Genomic DNA, 19,758 nt, shown 5'->3' with positions numbered 1-19,758 from the left:
GGTGTGAACGGTGATCAGAGGGGAGGCAGCCTGCTGCCCCGGCCTCCCCGAGAGAGGGGCCCCGGCTGCTCACGGGTGGGCGCTGGGACGCGGCAGGTTTGCTCTGGGGGGGGGGCGGCTCTCCCCAGCTGCCGCAAGCGCTGGCTCGGCTCCGGGAGCGCGCCAAGCCGCGCTTTGCCTTCTTTTTCTTATTTTTATTTTTTCTTATTTTTTTGTTAAACGGAAAGGTGTGGGGGCTTTTAACATCCCTATAGAACAGGCAATGGAGCGGGGCAGCGGTTAAGTCGCCTTAACCCCAGCGGCTGTAGGGACCCCCCGGGCCGCGGGCGCGCAGGGCGCGCTGACCTTTCGCGGACGCGCTGCCCCCGCCCGGCAGCTGCCGCCGTCGCTCCGGCGCTCGCCGCTCCGCGCCCAAGGTCAGGGCAGCCCCGCCGCCGCCACAGGTAGCGCGGAGCTGCGCGGGGGCGGTGGGGCGCGCTGGGCCCTGCCGGGCGGGGAGAGCGGCGGCGGCGGCGGCGTCACTCGGAGGGCCGGCTCCCCGCGGCGGGCCGCGCTCCCGGCGGGGCCGCCCGGCGCCCTTATTTAAAGTCTGAGCGGGGGGCGGCGGAGAGTGCGCGGTGCCGCTCGCTGGATGAGCGCGCCCTCCCGGAGAAAAGGCGAGGGAGGGGGGGGAAGGGAGGAGGAAGAGGAGGAGGGATCCTGGCAAGTTCAGTTTGGTACCAAGTGGCGGCTAGGCTGCGGGGCTCGGCTAGGCGATGGATAAGGATGAGATCCACCTGCGCAGGCTGCCGGCCGCAGCGCCCTGGGGACCACGTAAGTTGTTGGCGGCGGGGAGGTGCGGGGCTGGGGGTGCTCCCCCCGGCCGGGGAGCCGGCTCTGCGGGCGGCCGTTGGCGTCGGCTCCCCGCCCCGAGAGTCCGTCAGGGACTTACTGTTAGCGTTCCTTCAACTGCTTTTAAAAATACTGGAATAATCTCCAAAAAGTGCAGTGAAAGAAAATATTTTGTCTCCCTGTCTTACCCCCACCCCCCCCCGCCCCCAAACCATAAAACAACGTAAAGTCCTTTTTACCTACATTAATATAGGAATTAAAAGATATCTAACCCCAGGAAGCCAATCTAATTAAGAAAAACTGTTGGAGTACAAAGTATATGGGATAAATCCTTGAGTTGATGATTGCTGTCAATTCACACTGTGCTGTGGAAGACAGGAGAGGGGGAAAAAAAGTCTGAATGAAATGGGTCTGTCTCAGATTGTCAGTAATGTTTTTACAGAACCAGCTAAATCATGTATCTCTGGATCATTAACTATTGTGTGCAGCTAAATAAATTACATATATTGGAAGAGGAAAATACATTCCTTGGCTGAGAAGTTACAGAATGCTGAGAGCCAAAGAGCAGATCATTTGAATGGTAGGGGGTGGGAATTTCCTTGGCTTCCCTCTAGAAATAAATCACAGCTCAGTGTCTGTGTGCATGTATGTGCACCCACATATGCATTTATATACAATCTTCATGCTCACACACTGTGTATATAAAACCTTCACACACATGCCTTGGAACACAAATTTTACAAGTGCTATTTACTGAACGCATTTTTCTACCAGTTTAGAGACAATAAAACTAGAATTGAGATGCTAACCAGGAACATACTGGAACACATTTGATTATCCAGCTGAACTGTATACAAATGAAGTAAATTTAGCATGGCACCATTTATAAATTCCATGCTTTACAATCAAAATTCCAAATCTAACTGTTTGCAGCTAAGAATAGCATGGGGGGAGCCCTTTTCTTTACTCCCTCTTTTTGGATTCCCACGAAAACCGTTATCCTAGAGTCTACTCATTAAATGGCCAAATATTTCACTGGAGTTCAGCCCATTTCTAAAAGAAACGTTGTGTGCTCATCAAACCGTAGGCTAGCCGGAGCACTCAGAATGAAAAGAAAACTTTCTTCAATGTCTGACACAAAACAGCTGGGCTTTACATCTAAATACTGGGGGATGGAGTTTCTGTATGCTACTGGTTGTCCCATGTTAACTTCTTTATTAAAATAAGGAGGGGCTTGAACTTTTCAAAACTGCAGTGGAAAGGAAGCAAAGCATGGGAAGCTGAAGTGTCATCGCAGTACATTAACAGAGATATCGGTAAGAGGACTAAATGATAAAATGGCACTAGAAAGCTCTAGCATTACTCATGGGGCAGGTGGCAATTTATCATGAGGTAATTACAGTGATAGGGTGAGAGTCCTAAGAAATTGTTCAAGTGGCTCTTTATCTTTGAGAAACTTTACATAATATTTTACAGTGACATTCTCTATTTAATTTACTGAATCACCCATTAGCAGCATGAACGCTGTGTACCAGCTTCATTAATGAGTTCAAGGACCAGTTTTGTTCTCGGAAGGGCGTGTTTGTATTTCTGTTGAAGGACCTATCCAAAAGAGCTTATTTGTAAAAGCTGTTTATAAGATCAAACTCGGATCTGATTACATAGCGGATCCATGGATTACAGTACAAATCCTATCCAGTTGTTGGTGTTTATTGCTGGAGAGATGTGGAGACCTGCCTTTGATGTTTTCACATCGTCTATATACTCAAAAAACCCTCCCGTGGACGGCTAAGGAAACTTGCTTGTTACAAAGATTTAGGAAAAAGTTGGAGTTGGCGAGAGGATGATAGAAGATGGGAAAGCAAAAGGGATCCTATACTCACCTTAGCTCTGGGTAAATACTATCAGTTGTCTACATCCAAAGTACTGTTTTACTTTTCTCTAGCAAGTGACGTCAGCATGTTATTTTTGGCTGTTTTGGTGGCATGAAAGGACAGGTGTCCTCAGCTGCATCTGTGCCCTAAGGACCCAGACATTGCAGCTGATGCCTGCCATCTTATTTTATGCCAATTTCCTCCTTATGTTCTGGGGGAAGGAGTGCATCTAATGAAGATGGGGTGAGGGTCAGAATCAAGATGGGCTCTGGGGAATGGTACTGTCATGTTGGCGTTTGAACATGGTGATATCCTGTCACTTCAGCAAAAGGCTTAGAGACACTGGAACAAGTGCTCAGGACTAAGTGCAGGATTAGGAGTCAAGTCTTTACCCCCTACATTTCAGCAGTCAAATATTCCCTGAGCGAATATCTGACCCCTTTGGAAACCACGAGAGCTTTTTTGTGACAGACTTAAATGTTGTCAGACTATCACCTCAGAAAATGAAATGTTTTCCCTTTTTTCTCCGGAAGACATTGTTCAATCTGGCACTGGGACTGCCAGCATGGCTCCATAGGTTTCTGGTATGTATTATCCTGCTTCCCATGGTAGCACTGCAGCTATTTCCACTAACAGTGAAAATGATGAAGCATATTAAGCTAATAATTAATCAGAGATGACAAGGGACTAATAACTGTATTGATTTAATTAGGACTTCTTTTCCAGCTCTGTAACTTGCAGTCATGCACATCATTAACTTAATATTTTAATTTGTAGTAATAACTTATTAATTTCTGGGGATGAGCACATGCAGAGCTGAAGCAGCAGCTCTGACTTTGTGCTGGACTGCAGACATGTGCCTCAGTTCATTGAGTAGCTGTGGGAAGTGTTCCTTGTCCTGTGCGAGACTGACAGCAAGCAGGGCAGGTTGCCAGTCACTGAGAGTGGTCACAGAGCATTGAGGCGGTGGGAGATGGGGCATTGCGGGAGGAGATGTGGCGGATGCGCCGGTGAGGTACGCGTAGCTCTATGGCTAGATGCTGCGTTGTACGGGTGTGACATGAAATATGGGTAAAAGTAGCATGCCAAAACAGAAGGCAGGAGAGTAACCCTGGGAAGTAGCAGTATTTATTGGCATCAGGAAGGGAAAAATGTCCCATTTGACTTGAATTACACCCTTTGGATTCTGGCAATTTTGAGAAAAGGAAATGCTTGGGGACATGCTGTGGTTGGAAAATAAGGCTCGCTTTAAATTAGAATCACTTTGGGAAGAAGGAAAAAAGGAAGGAACAAACATACACTACAAACTTCAGGACTTTGCTTGTGTGAAAGGCTGACAAATGCTAAGTTAGCTCATCTTCCCACCCCATTTTAGTGGGGGTACTTAGCACTCGCTGGGGCATGTTTGGCATCTTACACAGCTTGGTCATCAGCAAGCCACCCTCTGATACACTCCTGACCAGAGACTTCTCCAGGAGGCAAGGGAGGGAGAAGCTGCTCTCGCTGAGAGCATAATGCTAAATATATGGCTGTATCACACTGTATGGCAAGGTTTGTGACTTTGGGAAAGAGATCCCATTAGCCTCCACACAGAGCTCTGTATCCTGCTCTGTATTACCAAGATACTTGTAAATCTTTGCACTGTACAGTCGAAAGGCTGAATCCTCTGCTATGGCTTCATTTGGTGCAGAGAGCGGTCGGCATTGGGACGAGATCTATGCAAGCCAGAAGCACTGAGCAGGCTCCAGAGGAGAGCCTGTCCAAAGTCCTTGGCATTGTCCTTCAGCAAGATGATGGGGACTTTGAAGTACTTAGGAATGTTTAACAGCTTTTCATATGGAGTTGTTGGGTCACTCTAGGTAGACCATTAGACTGATGAGCTCTGTGAACAGAAGCCACCACTTCTTATTTCTTGTGAGAGTTTTCAGGGATTCTAAAAAAGTACTGTGCACATCCTTATATTTTATTATGCAAGCCAAGTCAGCGGTAGTGGCATGGAATAGTTCTGCTTACTTTCAGAGACTGCAAACGTGGTTTAGCTGGGGACAATGTGTGCCGGTATGGGAATATTCACCTTCCCGACCTCACACATGTTTGCTGCTGAACTTGAGATTATGACAGGATTTGCAGTTCTGCTGTAGGTACAAACCCCAAGAGGGGTTTTACAAATGACAGATTTTCAAGGGTTGGCAGCCTACATGCCTTGCTGGGACCCTATCACGGTGTTATTTTCAGTGGTGCTAAGTCATCTTGTGCCAGCTGTTAGATCAAAGTAATGTAATGGAGTTATGTGACTACCAGTGTGCAACTTTTTTCCGGTACTTGGAAGAGCAAAAAGATAGTGGTGTCTCCATCATTGCTGCAAGGTAATTTATGGTACCTATAGGCCTTTTAGAAACAACCGCAATGGCTGCCTTGCTTGGGAGGCTCTGAATGCACAGGAAGCAAAGCTCCTTGTGCTGGGCTGCATTAGTCACCACCGCTGCTTCATAGGCTAGCCCACATGCCCTCAAGGGAAACAGATTTTTATTTATTTGGTTTAGCCTTTGATTTGTATCCCTCATGCCTCTATTTCTGAAAGTAGTACTACATCCTGGTGGGAGGGCCAGCCCTTCTCCCTGCCCCTAACCTCCCTGTATCCTTTAGCCTTTATCTGCAGACAGCTGACCCCTGTCCCTGTGTATATCTTCGCTTCTCATTTGTTCTGTTTCTTTGTGCTGCACCGCGTGTTCTGCCATTTCAGCTTCCTTTGCTGTTTCTAGTGTCTTGTCCCTGAGTCTCCTCTGTGGCTGGCCCACATGCCAAGGTTTTCTCTCTTGTTCAGACTCCCACAGTTCACGTCTTTGAACCTTCCACTGGCAGTCTGTCCTTCCAGCCATTACAGAAACTATTTCCAGAGTTGAACAGATAAAAAGATGGTAGTAACGCCTGATCCAATGCCATTCCTCTTCAGTATCTTTGCCTGCTTACCTTATCTGCATATCTGATTTATTCTTGGCAGCTCTGTATCTGTGCTAGGACCTGGATGTACATTCTTATTCCTTTGAGTGGAGCATTAATAATATATATAATCACTGAAATGTCCTTTCAGACCACAGCTCTTATTTTTTTTAAACTGACCTATGATGTTTTGCACATGACTGTACATGCTCCAAGAGAGTTTAAAAATCTAAAATCTGTTATGAAAAGGCTAAGTGGTTTGCAGGCATTAACTGCTCTTTTTATATCTTATAAATTATTTAACTTGTATCATGACATCAGTGATTACAAGTTATGTATTCCTGGCTCCTAGTCCTGCTATGTTACCGCTCCCTTTATTTGTATCCTGTGTATGAAGAAACTTGAGTGGTATGTACTAAAATGAGAAAAGACTTTTTCTAAACACATTGCAAATACTTGATGCCTCTTGTACCTCTTCATTGATGTCAGCTGATGTCCTTGCAGAACAAACTTGGAATACGCAATAGGGTTCTGTGTGTTGATAAGTAAGGTTCACTAAGAAAAAATTTGTCCAGGGAGAGACAAACACATTTCACAGCATTTGGTTAATAAAAAGGGAAGAGGCTGGCAACTAAATTACATATCCAGTGCAGATTCAGGATACATTTTTAAAAAATAAATAGGAAAAATGAGTGGTTACTGACTGCATTCGTTACTTTTACCTCTATGATGTCACTGAAGAGTCCTCTGAATACATTTTTAAGCTCTTCTTTTTAATGTGATATTGTGGGAGTTTTGTAATTGTTCTTAAGAACAGGAACAAGAGCCAAGGTGGGAGTTTCAGGGCTAAGCATCACTCAAAAGTTTTAGTTTTTTACTGCTTGGAAGAAAGGAAAGTGACAGAAATGTGTCCAGCACAGCATTAACAGTCAAAGAAAAGCCTGTTCTGTATTTATGCTTGATCATTTGTACTATAAGCATCTTGGCTGACGATGTACTGCAAGATATGTCAATGAACGTGCTTTGCAATTCTTCCCGGATTTTGGCAGGCAAAGATTCAAAATATGGTATGACTTTATGCTTGTGGTATGATTGCCCAGAAGAAATCTACTGCAGACTGCAAAAGATGGAAGCTTTTATGCAAATACCAATAAATTCATCACAGTGTGTTGCAGCGCTATTGTCCTGGAAAGGCTTTCTACTGATGGATGTGTGCTATTTTGGCAGCCCAGCAAGAGGAGGAAAAAGAAGGGATGTGTGGGCGTACTGCATTTGCTGCTATATTCTTGGGAGCTAAGCGTCCAGCTCCATATTAAATCACCTACCTTGGGTTTGGTTAGCATTGGCGTGGTCTGTTTGTATGGAGAAGCTGATCTAGACCTTGAGACCTTTTCTCTGGTTTTAACCTGGTATGGAGACTGTTGATGGAAGGTGTGTGTGTAACCGTTTGGGATGTACCAGCTGGTGCCACAATGAATCTGAAGGGAGGTATCAGCTGTAGGACCACTGAAAGGGTACGACTAAACAGACCATGTCAAATCAGCTGTAGCATGTGTGGTGAAAGCACCCTTTCCTGAGGCTCACTAGTGGAAACTACAACATTATTGTCTGTATCCTGTGTTCCTGGCATGGAGTCTGAGAGTGGTCTAAAGAAGGAAAATGGTTCTCTGCTTGTAGTCTGAATGTTGGTATGTAGTCAGCAAACCTCATCCAGATGCTTGTATCTTGCTGCATACTTTTGAGTGTTCTTTTTCTGATGAATGGCAAGAACAGGTTTCTAAAAATAAATTAATGGTTTTCCCTTTTTACTTCCTGTGACTTAATATACTTTATTTATCTGTATAGCTACTAGTCATCGTCATTCTTCAGCTCACAAGAGTATAAACAGAAATGAGCCTGAGTCACAAAGGATGGATGTGAAACCAGGCTTTTTCCAGGATTTTAGCCAGGTGTAGGAATTGCAGCCTGGGGATGATGGAGGGAAAGGGCTGGCTCTGGGGTTGTGCCTCAGGGGTCTCACATGTCAAATAGGTAGCGTGGAGGTGAAATACTGCCTGCTGCTGCTTTCTACATTCTTCTTCCAAGGTGGTAAGTCCTTGCAGCTCTGTGCAAAAAGTTAACAAAAAATTTTAAAGAGTGGATTTTTAAGGTTAGTTTATTACTAAAACAATAAAACCCAAGTGAGATTCCAGGTAATTGTTCTCTTGCATTACCTCTAAGGTTGATCACGCCAACATCCAGAGCAACAGTTACTTTCATTTAATTGCTCAAGCAACATACTTTAACAAATTTAGTCTCCTAGGGTACATAGTCAATTCATCATGCTGCTGATAGTATGCTCCAAACCAATCATAAGCTTGAATCAAACAGATCTGAAAATAAACTAATGTTATTGGGATTTTTAGGAAGTGGTCTCCTTTCTGTAGTGATTGCCTACTAAAATTTAAGGCTGCTCTGTACAACGATAGCAGAACACGTTGTAATTTTGTTTACTCATTAGAAATGTGAAGTAATCTGACCTCAAACATGCTAAGCATCATTTTCGTTCCTAGAACATATCTTGGGAGTACCTCTTGTTGTTGCTAGCAGCACATCTTTATGTTATAATGTATGTTAAATAGGAAAGGCAATGTATAAGGTATACTGGACAATACAAATTTGTGCTTTCTGGAGCTCTGTGTATACACACACCTATGTTTTGAGGTATGGCTAATAGGACTGACTTTGTGTCCTGTGGGAGAAGCAGACTTGCTAACAAAGAGAATAATGAAGAGTGAATGTCAAAATATTCCGCTTTTTTTTATCAGTGTGACTGATTATAGAGGGTGTGAATTGAGTAATCCTTAACTTTCATTTCCAGAAATATGGGTATCAGCACTGTATTAGTAGGGTTGTGCTTGCAGGCTTCATCAATTTATCTGTGAACAGTCTTCTAGGGTTTAGTGTTGACATCGACAGGGACATAGATTTGAAATGTTATTTCATCTTTACAATTGCTTTCAATAATCCATTTGGCAGATAACTGGGACCAGCTAAAAGGCACGAGAGAAGAATTTAAGGTATGTTGTGAGGACATACTTCAGCTAACAGAGACAACTATTTCTTTGTTACAGATTTGTTTTTCAGATTCAGTCATCTTGTAGAAATATTTTACTCCATGTGCCCTGAAATGTAAGGTGATGTTTGGGCTCTCGGAGTAGGAATAGATCCTGTTTCTGAACAATTGTACTCAAGGACATGCAGGAGATCCTCCTTTAGCTCATGTGGTAGGAAGCCAGGTTGAAAGGCAAAGGCTGAACACAGAAATCATGTCCTAGCCCTTTTGTACGTGCTTTAGAAGTGCAAAGAATTTCTTTATCCACAGATCTTAAAGGACTTCATAAACTTCAGTGAGCTCTTGGGAGCTCCTTTTGTATTGCATTCATTTGCTGTTGCAGAACTTCTGTTATCTGGCAAGAATTAGTATGTTGAATTACGGGGTTTGACAGGTAACAGATGACGAGAATTGTCATTTTAGTTCACTTGAAATTGATTCAGCTGAGAGAAGGTAATACTTGTCCAGGATACAGCCATGTGCACTGTGTTGGTGAGAATGGAAGAAGCAGAGCAGTGTGTACCTGCCCCAGATTAAACAGGCTAAAATTTTTGTAGGTGCTCCTTAGTTCAGAATTGGAAATTAGACTGTGCTTACTCGCTGTGCTGTTTATTTTGAAGGGGACTGCTACTGTCACCACACTGGAGGATCTGGCCTAAATGAAATAGCTTGTTTTTTTAAATTGCAGCTGATTGTTTTTGTTTGAGAATGAATCTAATCTCTCAAACACACTAAGGATAATGACAAGTCATTGACTACAAGAGAAATTGTGCTCACCAGTACCATTCTTATACTGCCATAATGACTTGTCTCTTGTGTGTTGTGATAAAGTATTTTGAATTCATCTTAGCCATTTAAGTCCAGCTGACTATACAACTGAGTAGTTGGATAATAAACCCTGAAGGCCGCATACTAATTACCAATGGAAGAGCAGAAACAGGCTTTGGTTTAGATTTTAAACATTGCTACGTACCAGAGGTGTAGAAATAGAATCAAAGCCTTTTAAAGCTAATAGTTTCTAAATGGCAGATTAATTAATTTAATTTTTAAACTTTCTCTTTGTAGCATCTTGCTAACAAGCTTTCTGTTAAAAGAGCAGATGCCTGCTTCCAAAACAAGATCTTTTTTGTCTTGATAATACAAATTAATGAAAGCTTTCCCTTTTCTCTTTCTCTTCAGTGTATTTTCTCAAAATAGCTCCTTGGGGCTGTATCCTGCAATTTGCTGTGCCCTCTGGCCCTTGTCCAGTAAAGCACTTAAGCGTACAAATAGCCCTGGTTTTGGTGGGAAGTGGGCAACTGAACACATGACCCTCCTTGTGTGTCCCAACAACTTCCATGCCTTTGTGTTTTCAAGCGGAATCTGCAGCATGCTTCCCACCCTGCACAGTGTTTCTCCACCAAATGCAAACAGTATTTCACAATACAGACCTGATCCATCCTTCATGCATCTGTTTAAGGGGTTTTAAGAACTGTTCAGTTGAAGTGGAGGATCTTTGCATTTCAGGTAACTTCTCCTGGACTCTGCTCTGGAATCCAGTGGAGATCTTGCCATCCATCTTAATTTTGGAAGCAAAGCACATGTCTAATGGCACTAAATCTTTAAAGTAAAACCCAGTCAAAGTAGTTCCTGGGAACCTGCAATTGATTTCAGTCCAGCAGTTACTCTGTATTGACTGACTTGAGCACATTGTCGATCAGTAGTGGGAGTTGCCTACAGAGACTTGGTTGCGGGAAGCTTTCATGTTTTGCAGGTAACAAGTAAAATCAGGGACCTTAGCAAACATATTTCAACCTCAATGGGAACAACCTGGTGTTTAAAAAAAAAAAAAAAAAGCATTTATGTTTCATGCACTGCATAAAGGGTGTATATGTCCTGACATTTAATAATATAAGTAGGAAAATAAACATTTCTCATAACCAGACGATTACAAGGGAATGTCCTTCCTCTGGAGTTTGGTATTGCTGTCACACCAAAACAGGGAGCTAATTTCAGCTTCTACCCTTTCCTAAGTTTGATACCATTGCTCTTTCTGTTTCTTTGCACCAGATCCTTTTTGCAGCTACTTTTTTTTAAAATCTTTTTTTTTATTATTGTATGATTCAAAAGGAGGAGAAAAGAAAATATTACAGAAACAGAGACCAAACTGGGTAGGGAAAGTGTTTCAGCTATCCACAGGCAGGAAATTTGAGCTTCTTTGGAACCTGAATGAGAGCTGGAGCAACCTTGTTATTTTTATATATTTATTTCCCTGTTTGGCTGTTCTGCCTGCTTTTCCCACGTTATCATCAAAGTGGCCCCAGAAGGGACAGTTGTGAAACAGAAACTATCTGTGAGTAGAGCTCACCCAGAGCTTTTAAGCTACGGATGCCTTTGGTTTAGCAAAAACAAGCAACTTTAATTGAGTTAAGTGTTTGCAACTGTTGCTGCTCTCTTCTAAATGTGTTTTAATATTGGGGGGTGAAATGGGGAAAGTCAAGAAGAGATGTCAGTGGCAGCCCCATCGTGTTGAGGTTTGGGTTGAGCCAGTATGTCTATGGTAGTTTCTCCCTCTTCCGACTCTCTGCCCTGGCCTGAATGCAGATAGGTTTGCAGCAGTGAAGCTAAAGGAAAAAATAGTTTCTTCCCTTGGTTCACATGAACTGCTTTGAACTGGAACAGATGTGGATGTACAGAACTATCTGCTTACAGCAACTGTTCCATTTATAACCACGGGTTTTCTATTCAGGTCTTTTTATCATTTTAACATTTTCTGTTTCCACATCCTTTTCCACAATAAAATATTCTTAACTAAATGGGTTTTCATCTCACATCCAAAACCTTTGCAAGTACTGTTTCTTGTGTGAACTTACAATGCCATCATTATTGTTCAGTGACTTTTTGTTAATAATGATGGTCAGTGGAGGCAAGGTCGAGTTTGTGGTATTTGTAAGACAGGATTCAGAATATCAGTTTATTACCAAAATAGGGCAGAATCTGCAGCCTGATGTAATGGTGATAAAATTTTGCAGAAGGTGTTTGGAATTTTTAAGTTCCAAGTCGCATTTCTATTAATTTTCTGTTCTGTTGAACTGTATTCAACTTTGGTGTACAAAATAATTTTGTGTGCAACCCAGACCAAAATTGTTCCAGTGAGTACAGATAAGAGATTCAAATTCAACCACAAAAATTCAGACAACAGTGGTGTTTTTGCTTTGTGTTTTTCATGAACTCATGCTTTGGAGTAAGTTCATTCACTGTTTGATTTGATTAAGTGCTCAATAATTAATTCCGCAAATGCACTGCTACGTAAGAAGGTAAGCCCTGCAGTTCCCATTGACCGAGACACAGGGATATGTCCCGAGATGAAGAAAAAATGCACAAAGTCACAGATGAAATCAGTAGTGGCGTTTGGTTAATCAGTTATGCCTCTCAGCTTCTACACTCGAGCAGACCATGTGGCCTTTATTACAGTATTAGGAATTCATTTTTTTAGAGTTACTTCAGTTTCTCTGTTCTCTAATTTTCTATGGAAACAGTCAGTTGTTTGTATATTGGAGACCGTACGTGTCAAGTTCTTTGTTTTAGTTCATTGGTTTTGGCCTTGACACAGAAAACAAAAATTTCATCAAAGTTGTAGAGACAGATAGGATTTTAATCTAAACCGTATTAAAAGTTAAAACCCTCTATGACTATGGGGTCTGTTAGGGTTCAGTCGGGAACTTCCTGCGCTGCCTTTGGGAGGCCAGAGATTTTTCTTCATAATCTGAAGGCACTTTTCTCTTCTGGTCAACTCAATACTAACTTGAAAACTGGATGGTACAGTCCTGTGAAACAATTTTGTGTTGGTGGGATACTCTGAGGTGTCCCAGTACTCCAGGCTATGGATTCATCATAGCATTGTGTAAGAGATGCTTTGCTGTTTTCAGGTTACCTTCACATTGCTCAAGTTGCATTAAGTTAAACTAAAGTAAAAGTAGGCATTCGCAGTATGGAAAAGAGTTTCAAATGTTCCCCAATAACAAATAGATGAAGAAACAAAAGGAAATTTTGTGCTTAATCTCCTCTTACCAAGATTAAACAGATCCCTCTCTCCATCTGTCAAGCTGGCATGGTGTAGACAGGTTTCTGACACACAACTTGCATTCGCTTAGACTCACTGAAACTCTTGTGTAGTTGCACCCCTGGGGTGCACTTTACAATGTGAAGCGTTTCTCTTGCTCTCTTCTCCTTCCCGTTATCTGTGTGCTTTCTATTTCAGTGCTGTAGCTTGCTTTGTTTGGTTTAATTTTAAGTTTATTCTAAGAAAAAAAAAATAGATACTCAACTGCAAATATTTTTTTTTTAATCTCTTTAAATTTTTTTGGTTATACTGTGTCTTGCCACCACATAGAAAACCCTTTCCACATTATCCCCATGACAGAACTTTTCTCCTGAACTCTCCTAGTGTCCTTGCACTACCCTTCTGCATCTTTAACAAGAATTAAAACTTCATGGGAAGTTTTACCCAGTCCACAACCACATCAAAGCTGTGGTCGAAGTCCAGTTTTCAAACTCCAAAAGTTGGCCAAGTCTGGTGTTTCAGTTTTGATTTGATACGTTATATAGAGGCCCTACTTGCAACATCAGCAGAGGCTACAGAGCAGACACCAAGTTCCCAAAAACTAATTGCTGTCTGGACTGAGGCAACTTCTCATTTATCTCTTCCTGTAACTTGTTCATATGAGTTGTTTTGTCCTCTCTTTCACCAAAGCACCACGTAATTTGTCTGGTTTTAATATTGACCAGTAATAATTTCTTAATGTGAAGAATGTGCGGTGAAGGAAAATCCGTTTACAGTTCTTTGATAGATTAGTTCCATTTTTGTTCACATTTATGAGTTTTATTGACTTTATTTTTAAGGAAAAATAATTATGTGGAGTCTGGTTTTAGTCATGGTTCTGTTTTATGTGAGGAACAGACAAAGACCTGTCGCATTAGAAGAGTAAAATAAGATGGAGAAAAAGTGTTCTTTTCCTTCAACAAATAAATAAGTGCTTCCATCATACAAGAATATACAGCCATGTAACATGTAGGGCACTAAGGATAAGCAGTCACATCAACAGAGGGAAATCTTTGACAAGTTTTAGGTATGTCACTTGGACATGGGATGTATCTTAGTAGACAGTCTGTCACTTTTATTCCCTAATAACTTTTGACAAGAGACAGATGATATTGCAGAGGTTATTTTAAGGTAGATTGTTTAATTTCTGTCTGTTCTACTTCTTTCTTCTTTTTTTCTCTGGATACTTTCCTCTTTTCATACCAAAAAAAAATCATGCCCCAGCTATTTGTTAAGCTTGGGCATTTGAGGTAAGTAGCTGGTTATATTTGGGAAGGAAGCAATAGATGCAGAGAGCAGCTGGATGCTGTCAAGAGTGTCAGTTCCTTGGCTGTGGGAGACATGCTCCCTGCTCACATCCCTCTGCCACGTGCTGCACCCCCGGAGCTAGGATGGAGCTCGGGGGCTACTGAATCTCCATCTGCAGGAAAGAGATGATATTCCCAAGCTGTCCCCAAGGTTCATGTGGAAGAATACATCTTTTTTCCTTCTTTTTCTTTCTGAATGCATGTTGTTCTTGGGTAAGGTGAGCACCTGAGAGTAGAGTATTGGTGAGTACTCCTGTGCAGAGCAATGCTGGTAGAGGTCAGTCACAGCCCTCGCCTTTGGGTCCCTGCAAGCCACAAGTCTTCCCTGGCACAGCTGAGCAGACTCCCTAACCGTATGGTTGTGCAGTGGTGGATAGAATGTGTAAGAACATAGATTATCTGATCAGTATTTGTGATCAAAGGAGATTTAAGCATTGAGGTTTCCAAAAAATAAACTGTTAACCAATGCCTGAGCATGTTTGATGCAGGCAGCTGGTGCTTTGCTGTCTCTCTGCATTCAGCTGTGCTCTCACAACACCAAATACATCCCCAGGGTGAGCACCCCAAGAGGCACCGAGTGCCCTCATCTCCCATAGCTTCCCACGGTCAGAGGGCACCAGGGAGGAGCGGTAAGTCAGAGGCAGAGCTGGGAAGCTGTGCAGCAGCAGTGGCTCCTTGCCTTCTGGGGCTGGCTCATTTGGGATGGAGGACTGAGGACCAGAAGAAATGTAAGAGACCTTCTGGGTCCAATGTGGGAGCATTAGGGCTGTCCACAGAGGCATCACCTGGGAGGAAAGGGATTTTTTTTTTTTTAAAGCTCTTGGAAGGGGGTAAATCTGGGTGATGCTCTGTCTTTTCTAGCTTCCCATTTTACAAAGACTGATTTGTTATCTCTGGAATGATCAGTAGATGAGGCTTGGAATATTTACTCACCAAATTTGAAGAGCACAGAAATTTACTACGGGAAACGTGTGTTCCTGTAGGCCGAAGGCCCCCAAGCCACAGTCTGCCTCCAGATGTGTCCCACAGCCTCCTCCAAGAAGGGGGCAAGATGTCTTAGCCCAAACAAATTTGCCCCTGAAGAATTTTCTCTCAGGTTCATCTGGAGTTCCAGGTTGGCTGGCAAAGTATTTTTTGAGATGCTGTTTTCATAAAACACGTAGAATCATAGAATGGTTTGGGTTGGAAGGGACCTTACAGATCATTTAGTTCCAACCCCAATGCCATGGGTTGGGGACCTTTCACTAGACCAGGTTTATCAAAACCCCATGCAACACTTGTATGCTTCCAGGGATGGGGCATCCACAGCTTCTCTGGGCCACCTGTGCCAGTGTCTCACCACCCTCACAGTAAAGAATTTCTTCCTAATACCTAGTCTAAATCTACCCTTGCCCTCTTGAATCCAATAAGCTCTTTGCGTCAGTTGGTGTCTTGTCGTAAGAGTTCACCAAAGTTTGCGTGAACAAGGGTTTCAGTTTGCATTACCTGTATTTTAGTGCTGGTTTACAGTGTCAGAAGTGTACAGCACAGGATCAAGGAACTATCTGTTAAAAACAGAGGGAAGGAACCATCTTTCCTCACTTAATTTGTACAGTAAAATTATGAACTTGGATAACGAGGGTTATAACTGTAGCATTTCTGAGGCCTTACATCAGTAACGTGTGTTGCTTTCTGTTTGTGGGTTTAGAAGCAAAGATCTTACAGCAATACCACCTTTAGCTCATCAGGAGATTTTGCCCCATTCTTGCCCTTCTGTTGCTTAAACACCCAATCAATGATGTGAGTCTGCTACACGCAGCCTTTACCTTACCTTGGATTTGGTAGTGTTATTTCTTTCCACCCCATTTATGCAATAATCTTACAGCTTAAAATGACAAGCCTGTCATCCCTTACTCAATACATGTAAAACTTAAACCCAATCAAAAAGTCCCAACAAAAGTAAACAAATGAGTGTGTACATGGATGTATAAAACCTGCTGCTACACTAAAGCTTTCTGAAAGCGCTAAAGAGTGAGTAGCTTATCCTTTAAACTCTCTTTATAAGGCTTTATGAGGGAGTAACTTGTAGCTTTTCTTTTTCTAGGGGGGCATCCATCAAGTGTCTGGAGTAAGCAAAACTGATAGTCACCGAAGTATGTGCTACAGTTTGGAAATGTCTGTCAGAGGCTGTCAAGGGAGCCTGAAAGAAAAATTGAAAAAGAGGTGGAATGTTATTAAAGCTATAATTATAAACATAGGAGGTACACTGATACTGTTTCTTTTCTTCAAAAGTGCCGTGTGAGCAGGGCTCGCTGCCTGGGAGTTTGCAGCATGGGATCCAGGAACCCTTTTTTAGGATAGAGGGGAAGATGCACGTTGTGTCACCAGATCTATGCATCCAAATAATGAATTTGGACCATAAGAGTTACGAATGATAGGATTCCTAATATTAGTGATTTCCACTGTCTGTAACTCGGGTCCAGCAGGCAGGTAATTGATTGAAAGAAATACAAGCAGCCCCTTCACTGGAAAATATTTGACTCTTGACCGGTTTTGAAATGCAAAATCCCTAGTCTGTTCCCAGTGCCACATAGTGTGTGGATATGGCCCATCATCCAGCATGTAGATGCAAATGTTTTGGAAAAGGCTTTAGAAAAGTATTTCCACCTCTGTTTTCCTTGGTACCAGCTGCTATTGCACCCTGAAAATAAAATGAGAGCTGATTCCTTTGCCTCTTAAGGAAAGGGCATGTTAAACCAATGTTTGTAGTGGTATGCGTTCAAATTTCATATGCTGCTTGTTTGGGTGGCTTCAGAAACGTTGTGTTGGAAGATAGGCACCAAAGCTTCACTGAGGTCAAGGGATAGACTCTAGCAGTAACCAAGTTGTGCAGGTGCTGGGAAAAACCTACCTTGCAGGTGGCTGCTGTGGTCTGTGTCCTGTCACCTGGGGCGAGAGGGTGCCTGTCTTGGTGGCCACGCTGACCGCTCAGCGTGCAGGCAGGAGCAGCAGCAGGCTTGCAGCACTTACTCCATGTAATTAAACACTCTGGCAGTGCCAGTGTGCAGCAGCTGTTTTGAAAATAACATGATGGAAATGTGTCAGGACATTTTGGTGGCAGCAAGCCCATGCATACTTGCAAGTGAGAGTGCCCTGTCTCCCTTTTGATGCCCTACTCCGTGCCCTAGTTTCAAATGTCCTTAAGGTTGGCTGCATTAATGAGAGCTGCTGGTTAATTTGTTCAACTTTGAAAAGCTGTAGTACGTGGAGCATGTATATAACTTAGGGCACATGAGTAGTCCCATTCAAAAGACTCTGCTCATGCGTTATGCTCGTCCCTGGAGCTGTTACGCACTCACTTAGTCTCCCTTCAGCAGTGTAATTAAAACCACTCTTGGCAATGGGCAAGCAAGACAGGCTCTTCTCAATACTCTGAAGTGTTTCAATTTAATGGCATATTTTATAAACAGTCCAGTAGACACTAGCACATATTGTTCATGAATGGTACTCCTGACAGCACATGCCATTTCGTAGTTTATATATAGGGTGTTTAAAAAATTCATGTTCATTTTTTGTGGAGCTTGTGGACATGTTCCAGTTGTGCTGTCCGTGCCCCCAGCTGGGGCTTTCACAGGAATTTTGAGCTTAATACAAGAAATTTAGATAGGAAATGGGGGTGAAAATTATTTTGTGGCGTTAATACCATTTTCAGAATTTTCATGGTATATTGAGGACTACCATATGCTTTTTGTGACACCTGAGGCCATCCAAGTCACATCATGATAGGGAGAAATTCACCTTTCCATGGCTTGGCTGCAGAGCATGAAAATGAAGTGTGTCATGTGGACATTTTTTGTTGTGTAAATGGAGGGATTGGTGGCTGTTCCTGTTGGAAAGGGTTTTTTTTTCTCCTCCCTGTGGTGGCTTTTGTGTTTACTTATTTCATTCATCTTAGAAAACCTAAGATGTCTTTTTAGTTTTGTTTCAGGTGACTTTCTAGTGGAGGGTGTTACAGAAAAATATTTTACTGCTATATGGGAGTATAAGAAAAAATGGTATGTTTAGAGAAGCTTGAATGACTCCATTTCTCTTCTTTTGCTTTGTGTTGTTATTCCTCATCCTTGTCACTACTGGAACACTGATGCTTTTGGAAATACCTTTTCAACTTGGTCCTCTTAAGTTAGTCAGTAATGAACTGAACCTATTAAATACGCACAGGTTTGTGCTTTCCTCGGTCAGGATTGACATTGCCCTTAGTGTTATACTTGCTTATTTTCAGTTTCTTTATAAAGAAGGCCTTGTAGTCAAGTGGTCAGAGCAGGAGCTAGCAGTCTGACCCGGGTTGTACCCGTGACTCAAATTGTACTGAGTCAACGTGTACCTTGGCCAATCCAGGCTGCAAACTGAACCGTTAAGAATGACTTCAATAAAATTTTGCATTTGGATTTAGCTTTACATGAAGGAGAAGTGGTTTTAAAGCTGTTTAACAGGGGAGTTTAAACTGGAGAGGGGTTTTGTTTTGTTTTTAATCCATGTTTGTGTTCTGCTCCGTGGTGTATTTATTTTAAAACTTTAGTTGTGCATCAACACATTCTCAATCTGAAATGTAGATCTTGGACAGAGATGTTCTAAATGTTTGAACAGAATCCAGTATTAAAGTACCACAGATATCTGAGAAGTACATCAAAGTTTCCTTCAGTGTTCATTTCTCATTATTATCTGTTCTGGAGTGCTGATTGTTTTTCTGTATAATTAGTGTATGTGTTGCCCTAAGTTCTCTTTCTGATCTTGCATCAGATGTGCTCATGTTTACAGAGAAGAATCTCCTCCAGTATCGATGAACCTAAGTTTTACTATGTCAAAAACAAACTTTTGCCCTGATTCCACTCTTTTAGATGTCAGATCTGTGTACTGTCAGGTCACTCAAAAATATTAGTTTCATTTTCATTGAGTGTGGGCATAATCGGTTTGCATTTCTATCAAATTCTTCAAAAAAGCACCCAAATGAGTTAATGGTAGCTTTATTCCTCTATGCCAGCTTTAGGCTGGCCATGGCAGGACAGTTGATAATAGATGTAAAAGAAAGCCTGCTGATGCCAAATTGCCCCACCAAAATTTTCTTGAAACTTCAACCAGTAAAGTGAGTGTATTTACCCTTCAGCATCTTGTCTTAGGTGACTGTCGAGTTCTGGATCTGGCACTAGCAGCCTTAAGTCTTATATTGCTAAACCAGACTTCTTGTTGCTTATCTTCCTGGAAAAGGATGTGCTCCCATGACTTGAGATGAGAACCAGACAAGTGCAAAATACTCCCATCTGGGTAGGGATAATTAGTTGGTTAAATAGCAGTTCCTCAGAAAAGGGTCTAGGAGTCATAACAGCGTAAATCCACAATATCTTATGTTGTAGCAAGTATGTACAGATGACTTCTCAGGGCTGGAAAAGCCTGACCTGGAGTACTTCATCCAGTTTTGAATCTTTTTACAAGTGTGTATCATATAGCCTGAAGCTGAGAGGAGAGCAATGAAAATGAGGATAAATCCAAGAAAATATGTCTTTGAAGAAAGGTAGTGGAAGAGAGGCATTTGGCCAATGGGGTTTGCAAACTTCTGTTTGGGTTTCTAGGTAGAATTGTTGTTTGTGGGGCAATATT

At 42.3% G+C, this 19,758-nt stretch overlaps 1 protein-coding gene across 3 annotated transcripts in view; it reads left to right on the top strand.

Moving 5' to 3' along the window:
* Positions 1-633: 633 nt before the first annotated feature.
* The window catches only part of ANO1 (anoctamin 1), an 82,371-nt gene continuing 63,246 nt past the window's right edge, over positions 634-19,758 (top strand). For 2 of the 3 annotated variants that reach the window (XM_055722861.1, XM_055722860.1), the window contains exon 1: positions 635-813. In XM_055722861.1, the coding sequence (XP_055578836.1) occupies positions 756-813 (58 nt within the window). In that variant the 5' untranslated portion in view covers positions 635-755. Of the gene's footprint in view, positions 814-19,758 lie in introns of all 3 variants that reach the window. The other variant, XM_055722862.1, reaches the window with a different exon arrangement.

Source organism: Falco cherrug, chromosome 10 (assembly GCF_023634085.1).
Source record: "Falco cherrug isolate bFalChe1 chromosome 10, bFalChe1.pri, whole genome shotgun sequence".
In the NCBI taxonomy this organism is placed as follows: Eukaryota; Metazoa; Chordata; class Aves; order Falconiformes; family Falconidae; genus Falco; species Falco cherrug.
This window is presented reverse-complemented; position numbering and strand designations above follow the sequence as displayed.